Genomic DNA, 18056 nt, shown 5'->3' on the forward strand with positions numbered 1-18056 from the left:
GCTGGTCTAGTAGAATGTTGTTTACTTCTAATTTCTTTCATTATCCATGGTCAATATTCACATGTGATTGGGGTGTATATATACCTGCAACTTAGGATAACACTTCATGCATTCAAGTCCACAAAAACCTACACCATAATAAATGTGTTAGTCTTTCAATTGCCAGAAGACTCTTATCTTGTTTTTGCTGCAACAGATCAATATGGGTAGCCCTCTGGAAACTGGTTAGGACAAGTCTCCCTGATGCTTCTGCGGAGCTCCCAGGTGCATGGATATGTGTGCTTGGGTGTCTGTGGGTAGGATCCAACGGTATCCTGCCGCTAGTGGCCATCACTGCCAGTCCTGGTGTGTGTGTGGCTGATGTAGCGCTTCTGGGGGCAAGCTCCAAATGACCAGAAATGCTCCTTTCTGGAAGGAGCTACTTGGCCTTTCCAGAAACTACATCACTGCTGCCAGAAGGAGGGGCCATATGTGTGCTGCTGCTGGCCGGGCCGGCTGCGCATGGACCAGGAATGACAGTGCTGGTTGCCAGTGGTAGGGCACTGTTGGATGCTACCCACTTATTCTCACGGAAGATTTTTGTGTGGGAAACCATGACTGCCACATAAAGTGAGGTGCTGCTCTGAGTAAATCTAACTTTACAGATATGTAAAATCTGACTCTGAATCCCCAAAGTGTTGGTTTTCTTTCCGTAGGATGCAGTTATCCCTATCATAAGTTCTTTATCTGCCCTACACTTAATGCCTACAGTTTCAAAAAAGCCTAGAATGTGAAGCAGAGAAGAAAAATAATAGATGGTCTACTACTGCTCTCTAGTGGTCTAGAAGATAACCGCAATGTGCTAAACCTGTATTAACAGTAGAAGTTGCTGCTGCTACTGATTTAATTCATTCTTGCATTGGTTGTTAATTCTTTTGAGGCCATCAAGCAGTCCTTACTTCCCTTTGCCTATTACTATGGGAAATATGAAATGAAAGAATTTTGGGATACAGTTTTGTTGGCACTGAATTCTGGAAATATCAGAAATCTGATGGAAAACAGGCAGAAAATAGCAAAATGAAATTTAACAGAGAAGTTTATTTAGAAAAAAGAAAGCAAAAGCACAGGGATACTTGGCTTGGCTATAGTATGTGTGACAAGGATCTTGGAGGTGTAGTCAATCACATGCTGAATATGTGTCAGCAGTGTGATGTGGCTGCAAAAAAGGCAAATGCAATTTTAGGTAGTATCAATAGAAGTATAATTTCAAAATCATTGGAAGTAATAGTTCCACTCTACTTTGCACTTGACAGACCTCATCTTGAAAACCAAGTCCATTTTCAGACACCACTTTTTAAGAAGGATTCAGATGAATTGAAATGAGTTCAGAGAAGGGCAACGAAGATGGTTGGGGGACTAGAAACGAAGTTCTGCAAGGAAAGATGGAAGGAACTGGGTGTGTTCAGCCTTAAGAAAAAAAGACTGAAGGGAGGGGGGAGATCACACTTTTCAGTAACCTAAGGGGTTGTCACACAGAAGGGGGCTGCAACCTGTCCTCTATCATCTGAGACTGTGGAACATGAAATAACGGGTTTAAGTTACAGGGAGGCAGATTTCAGTTGAAAATCAGGGAAAACTTCCTAATAGTCACAGGTAGGGATGGGCGGATTAAATGGCCCCTTCTGATTCTGTGGTTCTATAGGTCCCTGAGACTCAAGATTAATAGCTGAAGGTTCATTGGACATCATTAAGAAATACAATTCTAGAGATGCTTTCTTTTTTTCTTTAGTTCCTGTAAAGCTTCACGTTGCTACCACAAGTTCCTTGTGTAGGACAGATAGAATGATAAAAGATGCAGAGGTCACTTGCTTTTCCTTAATTAGACCTTGAATGCTGTCATGGGGTGGTCAGGTGTCCTACTTTACAGAGGACAGTCCTCTATTTGAAGGTCTGTCAGAGGATGCTCCTCTTGATGAAGTCCTACATATGAAGGGCTGTCCAGTCAAAGTCAGGTTTAAAGAGAAAAAAACATAAGAAGGGAGAGCAGAAGCCTTGAAGTTTCCTATCAACAGTGAACACCTGGTCAGCACAGTCTTCCCCACTCTGGTAAGATGTACTTTACCCCTATTTAAATTATAGCAATTCTTTCTAAAGTTGCATTTTTGTACAACCCTATATTCTCTTTTGTCCTCTTTTTTGGCAATACGTAATTAATTCTGTGCTATATTTTCACAGTTGAGCATTTTCCCATCTGATCTGTCTCCCTCCTTCCTCAGAGAATCATAGAATCATAGAATTATAGAATAGTAGGGTTGGAAGGGGCCTATAAGACCATCAAGTCCAACCCCCTGCTCAATGCAGGAATCCAAGTCAAAGCATCCCTGACAGATGGCTGTCCAGCTTCATCTTGCATGCCTCCAGTGTGGGAGAGCCCACTATCTCCCTAGGTAATTGGTTCCATTGTCGTACTGCTCTAACAGTCTGGAAGTTTTTCCTGATGTTCAGTTGCCATGTGGCTTCCTGTAACTTGAGCCCATTATTCTGTGTCCTGCACTCTGGGATGATCAAGAAGAGATCCTGGCCTTCCTCTCTCTCCCTTGCAATACTTTTAGCCAAAAATGTTTGTCTAATGTGCTGAGAACTTGGGCCATGTCTCTTTGTTCAGAGATAAAGCAGCTGTGTGGTCCTCCAGTCTAGACTGTGGAGTGTGGTGGAAGAGAAGGTTGTAACCCTTCTTCCATGCCACTTTCCCATGAAAACTTGCTGTTTACTCCTGAATAGCACCTTTGAGGGCAAGTAGCAGCTTCAGGGATGGGGTTTTTTGTTTTTGTTTTGTAAACCTTTACCCTATTTTATGGTACCAATCTGGATTGAGTCCTCCTGTGGCAGCTTTTTCTATGCAAAGAGACATGGACCAGTTCCAAGCACATCAGTTGAAAATGTTTTAATGTAGCATATGGTTTGGCTTTTTAACATTTCTAGAGATCTAGTCCTTAAAAACATTTAAGGCACAATTCTATGCATGTTTAGACAGAAAAAGGTCCTACAACTGTTAAGGAATTGTAGGATTTTTTCCTCTCTAAACACACATAGGATTGCCGCCCAAATTCTTTAAAAAAAGAGAGGAAGAATACAATTTCCCCACTATTACTCTGAATAACAGGTATTGGAAGTAATCACCAGTTTGGTGAATGAACATATCATTTCATACACCACAATAGAAATAATTAAGAACAAGTTTTATTTCTGAGGATACAACAAAGAACAAACCAGTGTCCTCCACAGCCTTTCTAGGAAGTGATTATTTATAGCGGAGAGTGGCTACTCTCCTCCTCAATGCTTTTCTTTATTGCACACAATATGTGGCCTTTGTTCATGATTTTAGTATTTAAGTCAGTTCAGTTTCCCTTTTCAGTGCCATGGATGTATTGAGATACTCTTGTATATCTGAAGACTCCTTTCAGGTAAAATGTTCTTTATGAATTTACTACTTGCCTTTACTAACCATTCCCCTCCCTGTAATTCAAAATTATTTTGTTTCTGTAAATAGGAGCATTGCAGAATTAAACCCAAGGTCCATCTAGTTCATTCAGTTTCCAACAGTGCTTAGCACAATGCGTCTGAGAAACTGACAAGCAGATTATGAAGGCAGCATTTCTCCCTGCTTGTTTGTCTATAGCATCTAGTGTTCAGAGACATTCTGGCTCAGTTTGCACATAATGCTAATCCATGGTTTGTTTAAACCATGGTTTATTGCCCTATTCAGGGTTTGTCCGGCAGATGATTGAACAAACCATGGTTTGTTTTCTCAGTCCCTGGGTTGTTTATTTCCCTCTTTAGCTCATTGCCTCTGAACAAGGGACGTTTGAGGATTTCATTCAGTTTGCATTTTTCAGCAAACTGACCTGATCAGCACTTCCCAGACAAATATATGGATCAGAAGGCAGTTATTCTTCTGTCTTCACACTTCTCTGCATTTTGCAATGATGTTCTTGGCTGAAAAAACATACCAAAATGTGTATAAATATGTATTTTAGGATACAATGCAAATGAAAGTGTGCATTTTACGATAAAATGCAACCACAATGGTATATTATATGGTAAAATGCAAACAAAATGCATATTTTACGAAAAAAACATTCAAAAATAATGCACAATTTTTTGTGTGTGTTTTAAAATTTTTTTTAGCTAGCATGGCTTGTAGTTGGTAGAATTATCTCCCATGAATTTGTTCAATTGTTATTGCTTAAAAAAAAGATAAGCAGTATTTACTTATATTAAACAAATAACTAATTTTTGGGAAGCCATCAGAGTTAATGGCCATCACCACATCTTGGGGCAGTGATTCCATAAGTTATTTGTGCATTGTGCAATTTTCACTTGTGCAAGTTTTGGTGATGGCCACTAGCTTAGATGCCTTTAAAGTAGGATTGGAAGGAAGCACATATAAAAAACTCTCATGTGTCTGTATATCTCTCTGGGTCTATATATTCATCTATATACTAATCATTCCCTCTAAGAGCTAACTGAGTGGCTCTCAGTTTGGAGGAGAGATTACAACATCTGGGACTGTTCTGCTCAGAAAAAGGTGAGTAAGGGGAGTGTACAAAGTGGACAGGGAGACATTTTTCTCCCTCTCTCATAATACTAGAACACAGGGTCCTCCCCTGAAGCTGAATGGTTGGAGATTCAGGGAAGGTAAAAGGACATACTTCTTCACACAGCACCTAGTTAAACTATGGAATTCACTACCACAAGACATAGTGATGGCCAGCAATTTGGATGGCTTTAAAAGGAGATTAGACAAATTCATGGAGGCTATCAGTGGCTATGCCTTTGTATTCCAGTTCCTGGGATGATGCTATTGCACTCATGTCCTACTTGTGGGTTTCCCATGGGCAGCTGGTTGGCCACTGTGTGAACAGAATGCTGGGCATGGCTCTTGAGTTATTAAACAGGGTCATTGAAAAACCAGGTAGTGGTTTCTTTCTACACAATTAGGGGACTCCTCTAGGAACACAGAAGTATAAAAGTTTGTAAATTAAAAGAAAGATGATTTTTCAACATCCCCCAACTGCCTGATAAAAATGATTTTTCAACACCATCCCCCCCCCCCAACTGCCTGATAAATACCTGTGGCCCCACAGAAGGCTGATGGCAGCTGAGCCTATAGACACTGAGAAAAAGGAAAAGGTCTAAGGAAACCAAAAGCCAGATAGCCGGTGCGACTCTGTCATTTCTATAGATCAGCTTTCACCAACCTGGCACCCTCCAGATGTGCTGGACTTTAATCCCATAATTCCCAGCCAGCATGGTCAATGGATGGGAATTATGGGAACTGCAGTTCAACACACAACTTTATTCAGTCTCACATATTTTGCTTGCTTAGGAATTAGGCTCCATGACCCATTTTTGGTTTTTCATCTTGACATTGACCATCATGGTGGGGGTGTGGATGTGTCCAGGCAGAAATTCTCCATACCCAGTCACTTGCTACAGCTGAAGTGAGCCAGCTGGGGGAAAAGTGTTAAAGCAGTATTGCCTGGGGATAGGGATAAGGTAAGGGAGGGGAGCAGGTTACCAAAATTCATGAAATTCTTCGTATTTGGGAAAGAACTTGAGGTGTTTTTTTTTAACTGAATGTGAGAAAGCGAAATTGACAGATTTTCACATCTCTATCTAACACAGTAGTTGAGATGCATTATGATCATCCCCACATGACTGATGGAGCCTGAGATGGAAAGTTAAGGCTACCCAGAGACCTGATGGCTGGACTGACATCTGAACCAGGGATTTCCAGCTCTTGTAGGCCAGGTTCTTAACCATTAAAATACACCATACTCTTTTGCAAGCCTTCTGTTACCTGGTAACTCATCTGTTCCCAGTTTTTTTCAAAAATGATTTTTTTCATCAGCTTTCCTTCCCTCTCCCTCTAACTTTGCCCTGTTTACAGACTGCATCCCCTTTGGATAGAAATTCTGTGACACATATGTGTTCAGTACAGTATCAAACAGATCACTGGCTCTCAATATATGTTAAGCAGCAACAAACCTTACATAGTCACTCTTTCTCCCCCTTTACTTGCATAAAATGTATTTAATAATGGCCAATCAGGCATATATGTTCAACCTTCTTTGCTTTGCCTTATGTGTTTCAGATATGTAGCCCTATTCAGACTAGGCATGGGTAAATCTGTCAAGTTCTATTTCACTCAGTTTCTCATTTTTCCACTACTAGGTTTGTTCAGTCCTGTTTCCAAATTGGATTGCAAAGTTTTTTGAGGCTGCATGAAAATTTGTATGTATTTCTCTGTGCATTTTTCAAAATATAGGCATTTTGGTATGCATTTTTAAATAAATATCCACACTTTGGGACAGAATCCAATGGTGTCTGTGCACACTCGGCCAACCCCACTGATTCTGGTCTGCACCTGGCCAGCCTTGCCATTTCCTTATGGAGCTCCACCAACCTGCCCTTTCCAGAAACGAGTGTTTTCGCTCTTTCAGGGCTTGCCTTCTGAAGTGCTACATTGTTGTTCTGCAAGTGCAAGTGCTGCTTGCGGACTGGAAACAGCAGGGCTGGACATGTGCACAAGGACACCATTGGATTATGCCTAGGGTGTGCACTTTTTCAAATGTACACATTTTTGCATGTGATTTTTCCATGAATAAAGCATTTTTGTGTGCATTTCTCCAAATATACACAGTTTTTTGTATTCATCGTTTCAAAGGTACACTTTTTTGTGCACACCTTTTTCAAACATATGCATTTTTAACACTTTTTTTGCAAACTTCATTAAAAACTCTGGAAAAGTACAGATTTCGATGACTATCTGTATTCTGGTTAAAGTTTAGAAAGTACGAATTAGGCAAGTTTGTATTGAAATGCAAACCAAACAAATTTCTTACCCATCCCTAATTCAGAAACATTCATATTTGTGTCCTACCCCTTTCTCCAGGGTGCTCAAGGGGACCATCCAATTTATTCTGCACAACAACCTTGTGGGGTAAGTTAGGCTAAGAAGGGTGGTCCAGTGAGCTTCATGGCTGGGCAGGATTAGAACTGCGGCATCCGAGTCCAAGTTTGGCACTGTGACCATGGCATTACCTGATTCTTGTTTGGCTGAAGGCTATTATTCATAGAATAGAATAGTAGAATAGTAGGGTTGGAAGGGGCCTATAAGACCATCAAGTCCAACCCCACATTCTTACCATAATGTAAGCCCTATGAATTAGCGTAGCCCTGAATTGGTATAAACCTGGGTACACAGCATTATTTTTCATTTGCAGCTTATAACATAAATTTACATCAGTCACATTCATTTCTTTTTATGTATTTATTTCTGTACGTTTCAGGCATGCTTTCCATCCTCCTAATCCAAGCTCTGGTCTCTAGTATCGTCTGGGGTCCTGTGGGAATGACAACCATCTTTAGCTTTGCTCCCTACCAGCTATTCACAGCAAAGTCACTCAGCAGTGCTACTGAAACTGTAGACCCTAAACAAGCATCCACTGTTCCCCCTGCTCAGGACCCAGAGACAAATGAAATTGATCCAGTCACAGATGGTGGGAGTCGAGCAAGTTCCCAGATTGCCGTAACATCTCAGGCAACCCCTTTCTCTATGGGGGCAGATGGAGTGGTAAATAAGAACCTTCTGGAACCAATGGCCACCACTACCATTGGATCCACACAACAGATGACTTTAGAATTGTTCAGTGCTGGAAACATGGTGCATACCTACCCAGGAATAGGTGGTTCTGTGGATGAAAACAGTAGTAGTAGTTTTAAGCCATTTCCTGGAGCTAACAAAGGCAATGCATTCGGTGATCGTTTAGCTCCTGCCTTCTCAAATACACCAAAGGAAAACAGCACTGATACCGAGAGACACCGCTTCTGTAAAATTCCAGGAGCTGAAGGACAAAAGAGAGACGGAGGTGAAAAAGAGAATGCGGGTAATTTTATCACTTAATGCCTTTGGGATGCCAAAATCTTTTTTTAATGAACACCATTCATTTATTTTCTAATTAAAAACAAGCGGATCAGTATCATACTGAAAATACCCCCAAATCCAAATTCTCTGTGCAATGAAGTAAAAAGATACTCAGTGGTGGTAAATGAACGAATTGTGTCCCTCGTGGCTGAACAAAACGCCAATGTGCAGAACTCTGGACTCCCAGGAAGCTGTGGGTTGTCCTTGCCTCATTGTGTCCAGCTGTTGGATCGCATGTCTCATAATCCGGCTGTATTCGGTAGCATAGTGTTTGCAACTTTATAATAAGCCCAGACATTCTGTTGAGCCCACGATGTACCTGCAACAGTACAGCATGATTTGGCATGGTGCAATTACAGCATGAGGAAACCAAAATGAATGAGTGGCTTTGAAATAGTGTCCTGGGAAACTTCAAGGTCCCTTGGAATTTCTCAGTGAGAAGATCAGTGACAGCAACCAAGATCCTCTGAAAGAAAGCTTGCTCACCTTAGCAAAAAACAAAACAACAACAACAACAATCCAGTGGATTAGGGGACAGTTCCTAGTCCAGTTCTCAGTAGGGTGGCCAGTTACAAATTGGGAAAAGAGAGGACAAAGCGGATATAAGATTGCAGAAAAATTGCATATGCTAAGTTATATGTATAGGTGCAGATTTAGAAGTAAATACTATAATTTGAATAGACACACAATACATCTCACCCTATTGGGGAAGACTGTGACCAGGTGAGCTGTGTGCATCCTCAGTCTGCTGTCCAGGTTTTAACTGCTGATGGGCAACGTCAAGGCTCATGCTCTCCCTTCTTCAGGTTTTTTCTCTTTAAACTTGACTTGAACTGGACAGTCCTTCAAATAAAGGACACCTTTAAACAGAGAACTATCCTCTGACAGCACTTCAAATGGAGGACTGTGTTTTGTAATGTAGAACACCTGGTCACCCTAGTTCTCAGAAGACTCATAGCTTGAGTCTGACCACAGCTGATGGGCCTGTCACAATGGGCAGATTTGGCGAGGAGAAAATACCTTTCTGATCTTCCCAATATGGCAGTCAGTCAGACCCTGAGCGTGACCAAAGCCATGCACCAAATCTTCCCGAGGGGAATTTAATTGGGTGCATCTTCATGCCCCTCAACCTTATGCTCTGGTACATCCATGTTGCTTATCAATCTGAATCCCTTGATAAATGCTTACAGAAATAGGCAGGGTTGCACTAATGCAGCCAGCTCCATGATAGCCCAAAGCATGCATTGTTTCTTGCAATCTCATACCCACATTTCTTTGCCCATTGCTGTACAGCAGAATAGCTTTCTTCTTGGCTGCCATAACACATTTGGTGAGGCTGGTCATTGGTGCCACAGTAGTGTAAGTCTGTGCATGCTGCTGTATCAGTGATGCAAAGTCAGTTTGGAGCACTACATGTTGCCATGCTTAGTTGCCACATCAGTCCTTGTTGCAGTGGCTCATAGGATTTTGCTGTAGGGCTGTTTTCAATCATGGATGAAGCTCAAAGTGACTCTTGATTCAGCCAGGTTTGTAACAAGACTGTAAAATCTACAGTGGCCAGAATGTTCACTTTCATCTCAAATGCCTCCCTTCTGCATGAACACCATGAACGAGGGTTGCACTGTTGAATTGATTAATCTTTAACTTTTAATCGACTAAAAAGACATTCAGTTTGATAAAAGTACTTATAAAAACTGCAGATGGAAAGTGTCATCTAAGGGGGGGGGGCGTAAGTCAGTGGTAGAGCACATGTTTGCATGCAGAAGATCCCATCTTCGGGTAGGGCAGGCAAAGGCTCCAGTCTGAAACCCTGAAGAGCTGCTGCAGATCGGTGCTGACAATACTGGGCTAGATGGGCCAATGCTTCTTGATCCATATATATACATTTTATATTTAACCATTAAAAAAACATTTGAGTGAACAGAGAATTCATTTCATGATACAATTGTTAAGGGAAGGTGTTTGATTATATTCCAAAGTGTGAGCAGTCAAGTAGATTCATTCATGATGTTCCATTTCTAATTGATTAAATTTGCATGCAGTTACAATGGATAAATTCACTAAAACTGATATGATTACTACATTAAAGTTTTCTTAATTGGGTTGCAGCCCCACTATTAATGTGAACAGCACAAGAGACGCGATAGTTTAGTTTAAGCCTCATGTGAAAAAGCTGGAGGATTCATTTCCTGGCATTTCCTATTTTGTTTCACAGCTTAGGTGATGCTTAGTTCAGTGTGGAATACGAATGTGTGAGGCACCTCCTGTGCAGTAATTAAGAAAAGTACAATCCTTCCTAGAGGGGTATATAATTCACCACAATGAGCTGTAAATGGCTCATTTGAAGGCACACCAGAGCATCCCTTACTCTATACCTTTTCCTTCTGCACATAAACCATCTTGGATACACCCTTGTGTTTGGCCAATCATAGTCCTGACAAGGGTAAAGTACCATGTCAGAAAGCAGTGTCTCTACTGGTAAATAAATCAAGATTCATGAGCATCAGTAAAATTTAGGGATATCCACTAAGGCTATGCACAGATAACAAGGGTATGCAGAGAGCACAAGGTTCTAGATCAGCTTTTTCCCTGCTGGGCTAGTGTTCCATTTGCAGGGAATTGTTTCTCCTTCTCCTTCTCCTTCTCCTTCTTCTTCTCTTCCTCCTCCTCCTCCTCCTCCAATAAAGAGGAGCATTCAAAAATTCTATCTCCCATCTTCAGTTTAAAGTGATATCATCTATCGTACCATTGAAGGAGTCTATCAATTCATTTCTACCACATTCTACCCCATGTGTAGACCAGATTTTATTCCAGGATCACAGTGTCTGGCCAAAAAAAAAAATGACATAAATTGTGTGAATGTAATTAATGTGCAAGTTTTAAATAATGTAAGAGCAGCTGCCAATGGAAGCTTTCCTCCCAATGCAAATAGCAGCTTTGGAATCATGATGGTGGGTGGGTGGGTTAAACTCTCCCTGCCCACCTCCCGTGGTCCTGTTGATGCTGTCCTTCAATTGTTGCTATTTACATTTTTTAAAATATGCAGATTAATTGTACTCACACAATTAACATCGTATTTAGTCTGGTCCAGTGTTTGCGTGTGTGTGTGTGTGTGTGTGTGTGTGTGTAAACATGGTGTTGTTATACTTGAGCTTAACCTACTTTTGCTGAGTATGTTAGACTGAGATGTTTCATTGAATTTCTTTCTGATGGATGAAGATGTGCTTCTCTTTGCTTTTAGATGTGCTGAGGCTTGCTAGAAGGAAAGGACAACTGCGATTTTTGGTAGACGTTGGACAAGAGATGACAGCAGAAAGGGGGGATTCCAGATCCAAGGCTGATATAGGTGAACCAGCACTCCAGGGTCAGACAGAAGAACATGGTAGCTGTAATCATCCTTCTTGTCCAAAAGGCAACAAAGGTGACAAAGGGGATGCTGGGATTGCAGGCCCCATAGGCCTTCAGGGACTGAAGGGAGACAAAGGGGAGTATGGAGAATCAGGTCCAAAAGGTGACACTGGACTGAAAGGCGGTCCTGGAGAGAAAGGAGAAAGAGGCCTAGCAGGTAAGAAGGGAGTGAAAGGGTTGGCAGGGCTGCCAGGGATTCAAGGGGTTCCTGGTATAAAAGGAGATCCAGGGATACAGGGGAAAGTGGGGGCTCCTGGAAAAGTGGGGCTAACTGGACTTCCAGGAGGAAAAGGACAAAAGGGGCAAAAGGGGGACTGTGAAGCAGTTGAACCCACAGCATTTTCAGCTGGTCTTCAGAAAAGGAGAAGCTTCCCATCACCAGGATCCCCGGTGAGATTTGAGAAGGTTTTTCTGAACGAAAATGAAGCATATCATGCTGATTCGGGTATATTTACTGCCAACATTGGAGGCATCTATTCTTTCAGTTATCACCTGAGCGTTTCCAGCAAATCTCTGAGGGCTGCGTTTTTCCACAACGGCCAAAGAATTCTGCAGGTGTCTAGTGTGAGGCAGCCCCCACAGAGTGTTTGTCAGGTTTCTGGGTCAGCGTTGGTTCACCTCTCTGAAGATGATGAAATTTGGCTTCAGATCTTGAATGCCTCTCAGAATGGCCTGGTGGCTGATGAAACCACCGATTCTGTATTTTCAGGGTTTCTGTTATACCCTGACTAATAAAAATTAAAATAAAAGATTAATACAAATGGGAATAAAATACTCAACAGTTGTCAAATTCTGATGCAAGTTCTCTTATTTAATTCAGCAGATTTTCTGCCTTGTTTTTCAGATCACACGTACTCATATTTATGCCGCAACTAATATTTTCACATTTTTCTCTATTGCACAATCTCAGATGTATTATTAGAGTTCTAAACTGTAGAACTAGCAGGGGCCAGTTCTTATAATATTATCATTAGTCTAGCAAGCACAGAACATTCTAACAGCCCCAAAGTGAGAAGCCTGCAATCAAATTATGATATTTTTTACACTAGATATCTAGTTCTCATTATGACCAATTGTAGTGTGCCCTAAAGGCTCATTTTAAGGGTAACCCTGTTTTGACAATGGCCTCCCACATTTTCCTCATTTTTGTCAGTCCTGCCATCACTGTACTTTTCAAATCAGTTTCTCATTAATAGGAAAACCAAAGGCCGGGTTTGAACAATTAGTGGGGGGAACAATGCAGTATGGATTATTCCCCCGCCTGCTGCTGGCATGACTGGCATTTACCTAATTACCCCTACTACAAGCTATGGGTTGTGGGGTGGGTTAGAAACCAGCCCCGCCACATCGTGTGCTGGGTTTGGATGACACGGTGACCCTTGACACAGTGTGGGTAATTAGGTAAATGCTGGTCATGCAAGTGGGACATACAGGGCTGGGGGAAACAACCCATACTGCATTGTTTTCCCTGCTGATCATCTGAACCTGGTCAATGTGGTATAGTGGTTGGAGTGTTGGACTGAGAAGATCCAGGTTCGAATCACCACTCAGCCATGAAGCTCATTAGGTGACATTAAGCCACTCACCATCTCTCAGCCTAGCCCATATCACAGGGTTGTTGTGAGGTTAAAAGGGAAGAAGGACAGAACTACATGTGTTGGAGGCTGAATGTTTTGACCAGTGATGTAGGCTCCGAACATGCACAGGGAGCTGATATGAATGGAGTAGGCTCCCCACTGCAGATATTACCCTACAAAAGCATGGAGGGCTGCGGGGCTGGGTGACAAGGGCCTGATGGAGGGAGTGGGACCAATGGGCTTGCCCCCACTCTCACCCTCAAGCACTTCTAATTGGGTGCAGTGAATCTCTGAATACAGCTTCTGGACAGAGCCAGCATGCATTCACATCTTCAGGGTTGGATGGGTCAAGCTGGCTGGATATGTTGGCTGAATAAGGCAGGAGTTGCTAACCTTTTTGGGTCAGTGGGCACATCTGGCATTTTGAGAGAGAGTTGTGGGCACTCACACAAAATGGCTGCCATGGGGGAGCCATTCATGAAATAGCTGCCATGGAGGGCATGGTCAGTCCCAAATCTCTCATTTCCCACTAGGGAGGCTGGTGAGGCTAAAACTAACTTGCCCAAGAAACTTACAAAACAGAAGTGGGGTCTGAGCTCTAAACTACAAAACCACTATTTTGAACCCAAGATGACACTGGAGGGAAGCACTTTGCGTTGCAGCCTCCCAGTTAAAAAATAATAATTACCCCAAATCTTAAGAAATAAAATAAAAACCAGGAGAGACAGAGAGCCTGGTGGGCAACAAGAGAGGTGTCTGTGACAGATTCGAAGATGTGATTTTGCTGAAAACGTCTATTTAAACAAAGATATTGTGCTATGGTTTACAATTATTTCCTTGAAAGGTCTTATTAAAGTGTGAGCACTGAGGCTTCGCTGGAAGGACAAGTCTTTTGGACTGGATCCACATTTATTCATCTCTCTGTACAAGACAAAATCGTCCTAAAGAGAAAGAAGTATGATTGGAGGTGTAGGTGAAAGCTCCTAAAGGCAATTTCTTTCATTCTTCCTTAGTGAACGTCACTGATAGATAAAGGCAGACCGGAGGGATCTCAAAAGCATTCCCCTCCTTTAGATACTTGATTCTTTTTTTTTAAGATAGTGTCATGACTGTGTTACTTTTTAGCAGAACTGCAGTATCTTTGTGGTACCTTTGCACAAAATGATTGCATTTTTGTGTATATGTTGATGCTTTGATGTATATATGTTAATGGGGCTAACCTGGCATAAAAATTATAAACTGAAATTATGACTTTAGAATGTTGCTACCTTTAAATCTGAGTTTACGTTGCTATTGTTTAATACTTGGTTCAATTCTTGTTCACACACTAATATTCCCCAGAGCTGTACTGGTCATGGTTGAAAGTCAGTCCCACTTACAAGGCTCTGGGTGATGGAGCTCTGCTGGGGTTCTGAGAGGGCTGCTGCTCACAGAGCTGTGACCCAGCTGCAGCCCCAAACAACTTCTGCTGGGATTATTGCATTGCCTGAGTATGCTCTCAAGGAACCTCCTGCATATAAATTTATGGACCCAGGGGACGGGGGACAAATCACTGTGGTTTGCACGCTAATGTCAAGTTTCCTAATTTTGCACTTTTGAACCAATACCCAAACGGAAACTTGGTCAGCCTTTGAAATTCTCACTTCTCTGGATTTTGCAATGAAGTTCTTCAATGCATACTATAATGCTGACAATAATGTTTCAAAATGCATCATATTAGGAAAACTGCTTGCAAAATCTGTGGAAATTAGGCAAAACGGCATGGAAAGTGCACATATTGGGAGAAATGTGCACAAAAATGCATGCAACTTTTCATTCGTTTTTTAAAAAAAATTCTCAAAGTTCAAGAGAAACTGACCTTATGCCTGGAAAAATGAGAAACCAAGTAAAATTGAAATTGACCGATCTATCCATCCCTAACAGAGGCACATGGCCTAGTTTCTGCCTGAGTAGGAGGGTGAGTCCTGCCCAGTGTCCCTTACCTGTTCCCATATGGCTTTCGTCTGCTTTTCTTCTCATGGCCCCTGCTTTCTTGAGTCCTCCTTCCCTAATCCCCCTTTTCTGTATCTGCTGCATCAGCTGTTCAGTCCCTTTCTGACTTCACACCCTCTGCCCTTTCCTCCCTCCTTCTTTCCTAGCCTTCCCACCTAGCTCTGCCTCAGATTCCCTTCCCTTAGCTCCTGTTTTGTCTGTGTCTCCTTTCCTAAAGAGCCTCATGTGGCGCAGAGTGGTAGGCGGCAGTATTGCAACTGAAACTCTCCCCACGACCTGAGTTCGATCCCAGCGGAAGCTGGGTCTCAGGTAGTCGGCTCAGGTCGACTCAGCCCTCCATCCTTCCGAGGTCGGTAAAATAAGTACCCAGCTTGCTGCGGGAAAGGTAGTCACGACTGGGGAAGGCAATGGCAAACCACCCCGCTACAGTCTGCCATGAAAACGCCAGCGTAAGCGGCGTCCCTCTAGGGGTCAGTAATGACCCGGTGCTTGCACAGGAGGAACCTTTCCTTGCCTAAGCTCCCTAATTTGTCTAAAATATGTACTGTTCATTTCTGTGCATATTATGGGCTTGGACCTGTGACTTTAAAGAGGCTCATGGAAGGAAAATTTCCCATCCCCTCCTCCCTGTCCATCCCCAAAAGCATCTCTGGTGGGTCCTCCTGAACCATGTGAAATGGGGTGCAGGGGAGCAGCTGGGGAAGGGGGGAATCAGCAGACCTCCATACACCATTGCACAGGGGGGCTCCCTGAACCTCCAGAGAGGTTTTTCGGGGGTACAAGTGGCAGCAGGGCGGAGGAGGAGATGGGATATTTTGTTCTGTGAACTTCCTCAAGTTAACTTATTTTAGGATCCAAATCAATAGTTTTATTAGAATTATTATGTTAAATGGATAAGTTTCAATCATCTACATTCCTTAGGTCCATTTAATTGCTTACGGAATGTCTTTTTAGAATGTTTTGATTGTAATAGTGTTGATTCTTCAAAAATCTGCATTTGATCTTTCTATTCAACAATCTTATACTCTTGTCTATTAAACAGATGTTTGAGTTGATCTCCCACATTATCCTTCCCCTCTTCATTCCTTCTCCTTCCTTTTGAACCCCCCCACCCTATTCGCTTGAATTGAAGACTGAAGGCAGTCCTCCCAAGAATAGTGCTTCATTGGTCATAACAACAAAAGATCAATTTCAAACTTTTATTTTTACTTTTAAAACAACCAACGGCTCCTTCACGTGGAGCTTTTATCCTGCTATTAGGATTGCTCACTCACAGAAGTCCATGGGTCCTTATCATGATGCCGTCAACTTCCAGGGCACATCCAAAGGTATTTCCTGGTTATTTCATCTCAAAAAGATGGGGAACTAATGAACTACCTTTTAAACTTGGAATGTTATGGGATTAAAACAGCCACTAGATGGCACTGTTTCATTGAGTTGTATGGAACCTTGAAAATTAAAAGCTTCCCCTCTCAGCAATCACATGGTCACTGTTTGGGAGCCCGTGGTAAACGCAGAAAGGCTCCAGAATGGGGGGATGCAGCCTTTTTCTTTAGTGTAAGCAGCCCAACTCTGAGTAAACATTTGGGACAAACTATATTTCTTCTTTCCACTTTAAAAATTTAGTTCTCTAATTACTTTATGTTCTGATTGTTTTATTTATACTAATTTATGTTAAAATCAGTAAGCCTTATTGATTTAAAAGCCCTCCTTCCTAGCTTCAGTATTTTAAGGTGAGCAGCTTCCCTAACTGACCTGGGAATAGGTTGTGGACCTGTCAGTTCCTAGGCAACTTTGTGAATGAGTGATGCAGCTGAGGTCCAGAATTGGGGAATTCAGAGCATGAAATTCTGCAGTTCAGAAATTATGGGCTAATTACAAAGTGAGCCTAAACTGCTTCAAAGCTCATAATTTCCTGATGAAATGTCCAGGCTGGCAGCAGAAAAGAGAAGGGCTGCTGCTGTGGCCTTCCTTAGGCCCTGCAGCAGTATTGTGGGTGCCAAGACTCCTAGAAGTGTAGTTTCCCAAGTCCTCAGCATCCTTACTAAGACCCAGACTACAATTCCTAGGAATCCTGGCAACTGGGGTATTCTTTCTAGGGCTAATCAAGGTTGCTGTTGCAGCAGATCTTGTTGCTGCCAAAGTAAGTTTTGGGGAAAAGGGAAGGGGGAGTGGGCTCATGAACAGTTGAGGGCACCAAGGCCCACAGGCCCCATTTTGTTTCTGATGACACCTTCAAGAGCTGGACAACACCTCAAGCTTTGAATAGCCCTGGCCTTAAAACAAGCTAATTCAGAATTAGGCTTATTGCGAGCGGAGATGGGTCAAAGAAGACGCAGACAACAAGCTTGGATTGAAAATTGGGCCACATTTATTGAAATATTTGCAAAGGGGTAACTAGGACGGGCATCTAACTGTGTCAGCGGCTAGCTGACACTTCTAGGGCGAAAACACACCCAGCCTGAGGGGTGGCGGTGATCTCGCCATCCCTCCGGACTGCCCCTTCTGGGGGAGGTAGACCTTCCGGTGTCACCCCCAACCCGGTGCCGCACAACACCTGGGTGAGTGAGTAGGGTTGGTCTCCCAGGCAACCCTTATCCCCCCGCCGAGCCGCACAACCCGTTTGGGGGGCCTCAGACGTCACCTGTCACCATAAGGTGCCTCTACGTGCACACCATCCCTACTCCCTTTCCTGTTTTGCCCGTCCTAGCCGCCAAGTGGAATGTGACCGATGATATAGACTGTATTCCCTTACAGGACACACACAACCCGCTTAACAGTGTGACATAGGCAAAAAAGGCTCACAGTCCTTGGCCAATCTGGCTGTGAACCAAAAAATTCCTACATGGCTCCCAAAGGGGCAACCGGCAAAACCCACACTGCTAAGGGGAGGGTGGGAGGGAGCTGCGTCGCGCCAAAGAGCTGAGATAGGGAGGGGGGTCGAGTTTAAGACAACTCGGCCCGCTCCTCCCTGACTGGTGGTGCGACTGGGGTGCACCAATCAGAGGCCCATACGTCTTATCACCCCACCCACCCGCAATGGCCCCCCCCTTTCAGCCAGACAAGCTGGCGCCGGGTAGGGCATTTGCAAGCGGAGATGGGTCAAAGAA

At 42.9% G+C, this 18056-nt stretch overlaps 1 protein-coding gene across 22 annotated transcripts in view; it reads left to right on the forward strand.

The window, feature by feature from the left end:
• LOC146351500 (uncharacterized) overlaps positions 1-16012 on the forward strand; it is a 77567-nt gene extending 61555 nt beyond the window's left edge. For 2 of the 22 annotated variants that reach the window (XM_084847430.1, XM_084847427.1), the window contains exons 2-4: positions 7335-7931; positions 11211-11534; positions 13799-16012. In XM_084847430.1, coding sequence (XP_084703556.1) covers positions 7335-7931; positions 11211-11534; positions 13799-13815 — 938 coding nt within the window. In that variant the 3' untranslated portion in view covers positions 13816-16012. Of the gene's footprint in view, positions 1-3381; positions 3444-5667; positions 5846-6937; positions 6986-7334; positions 7932-11210; positions 13646-13798 lie in introns of those variants that run through there. The other 20 variants (XM_084847425.1, XM_084847436.1, XM_084847428.1 and 17 more) reach the window with 20 other exon arrangements.
• The last annotated feature ends 2044 nt before the right edge of the window (positions 16013-18056 follow it).

This window comes from Heloderma suspectum, chromosome 3 (assembly GCF_057233095.1).
Source record: "Heloderma suspectum isolate Gila_16-S chromosome 3, 16-S_ref, whole genome shotgun sequence".
NCBI lineage: Eukaryota > Metazoa > Chordata > Lepidosauria > Squamata > Helodermatidae > Heloderma > Heloderma suspectum.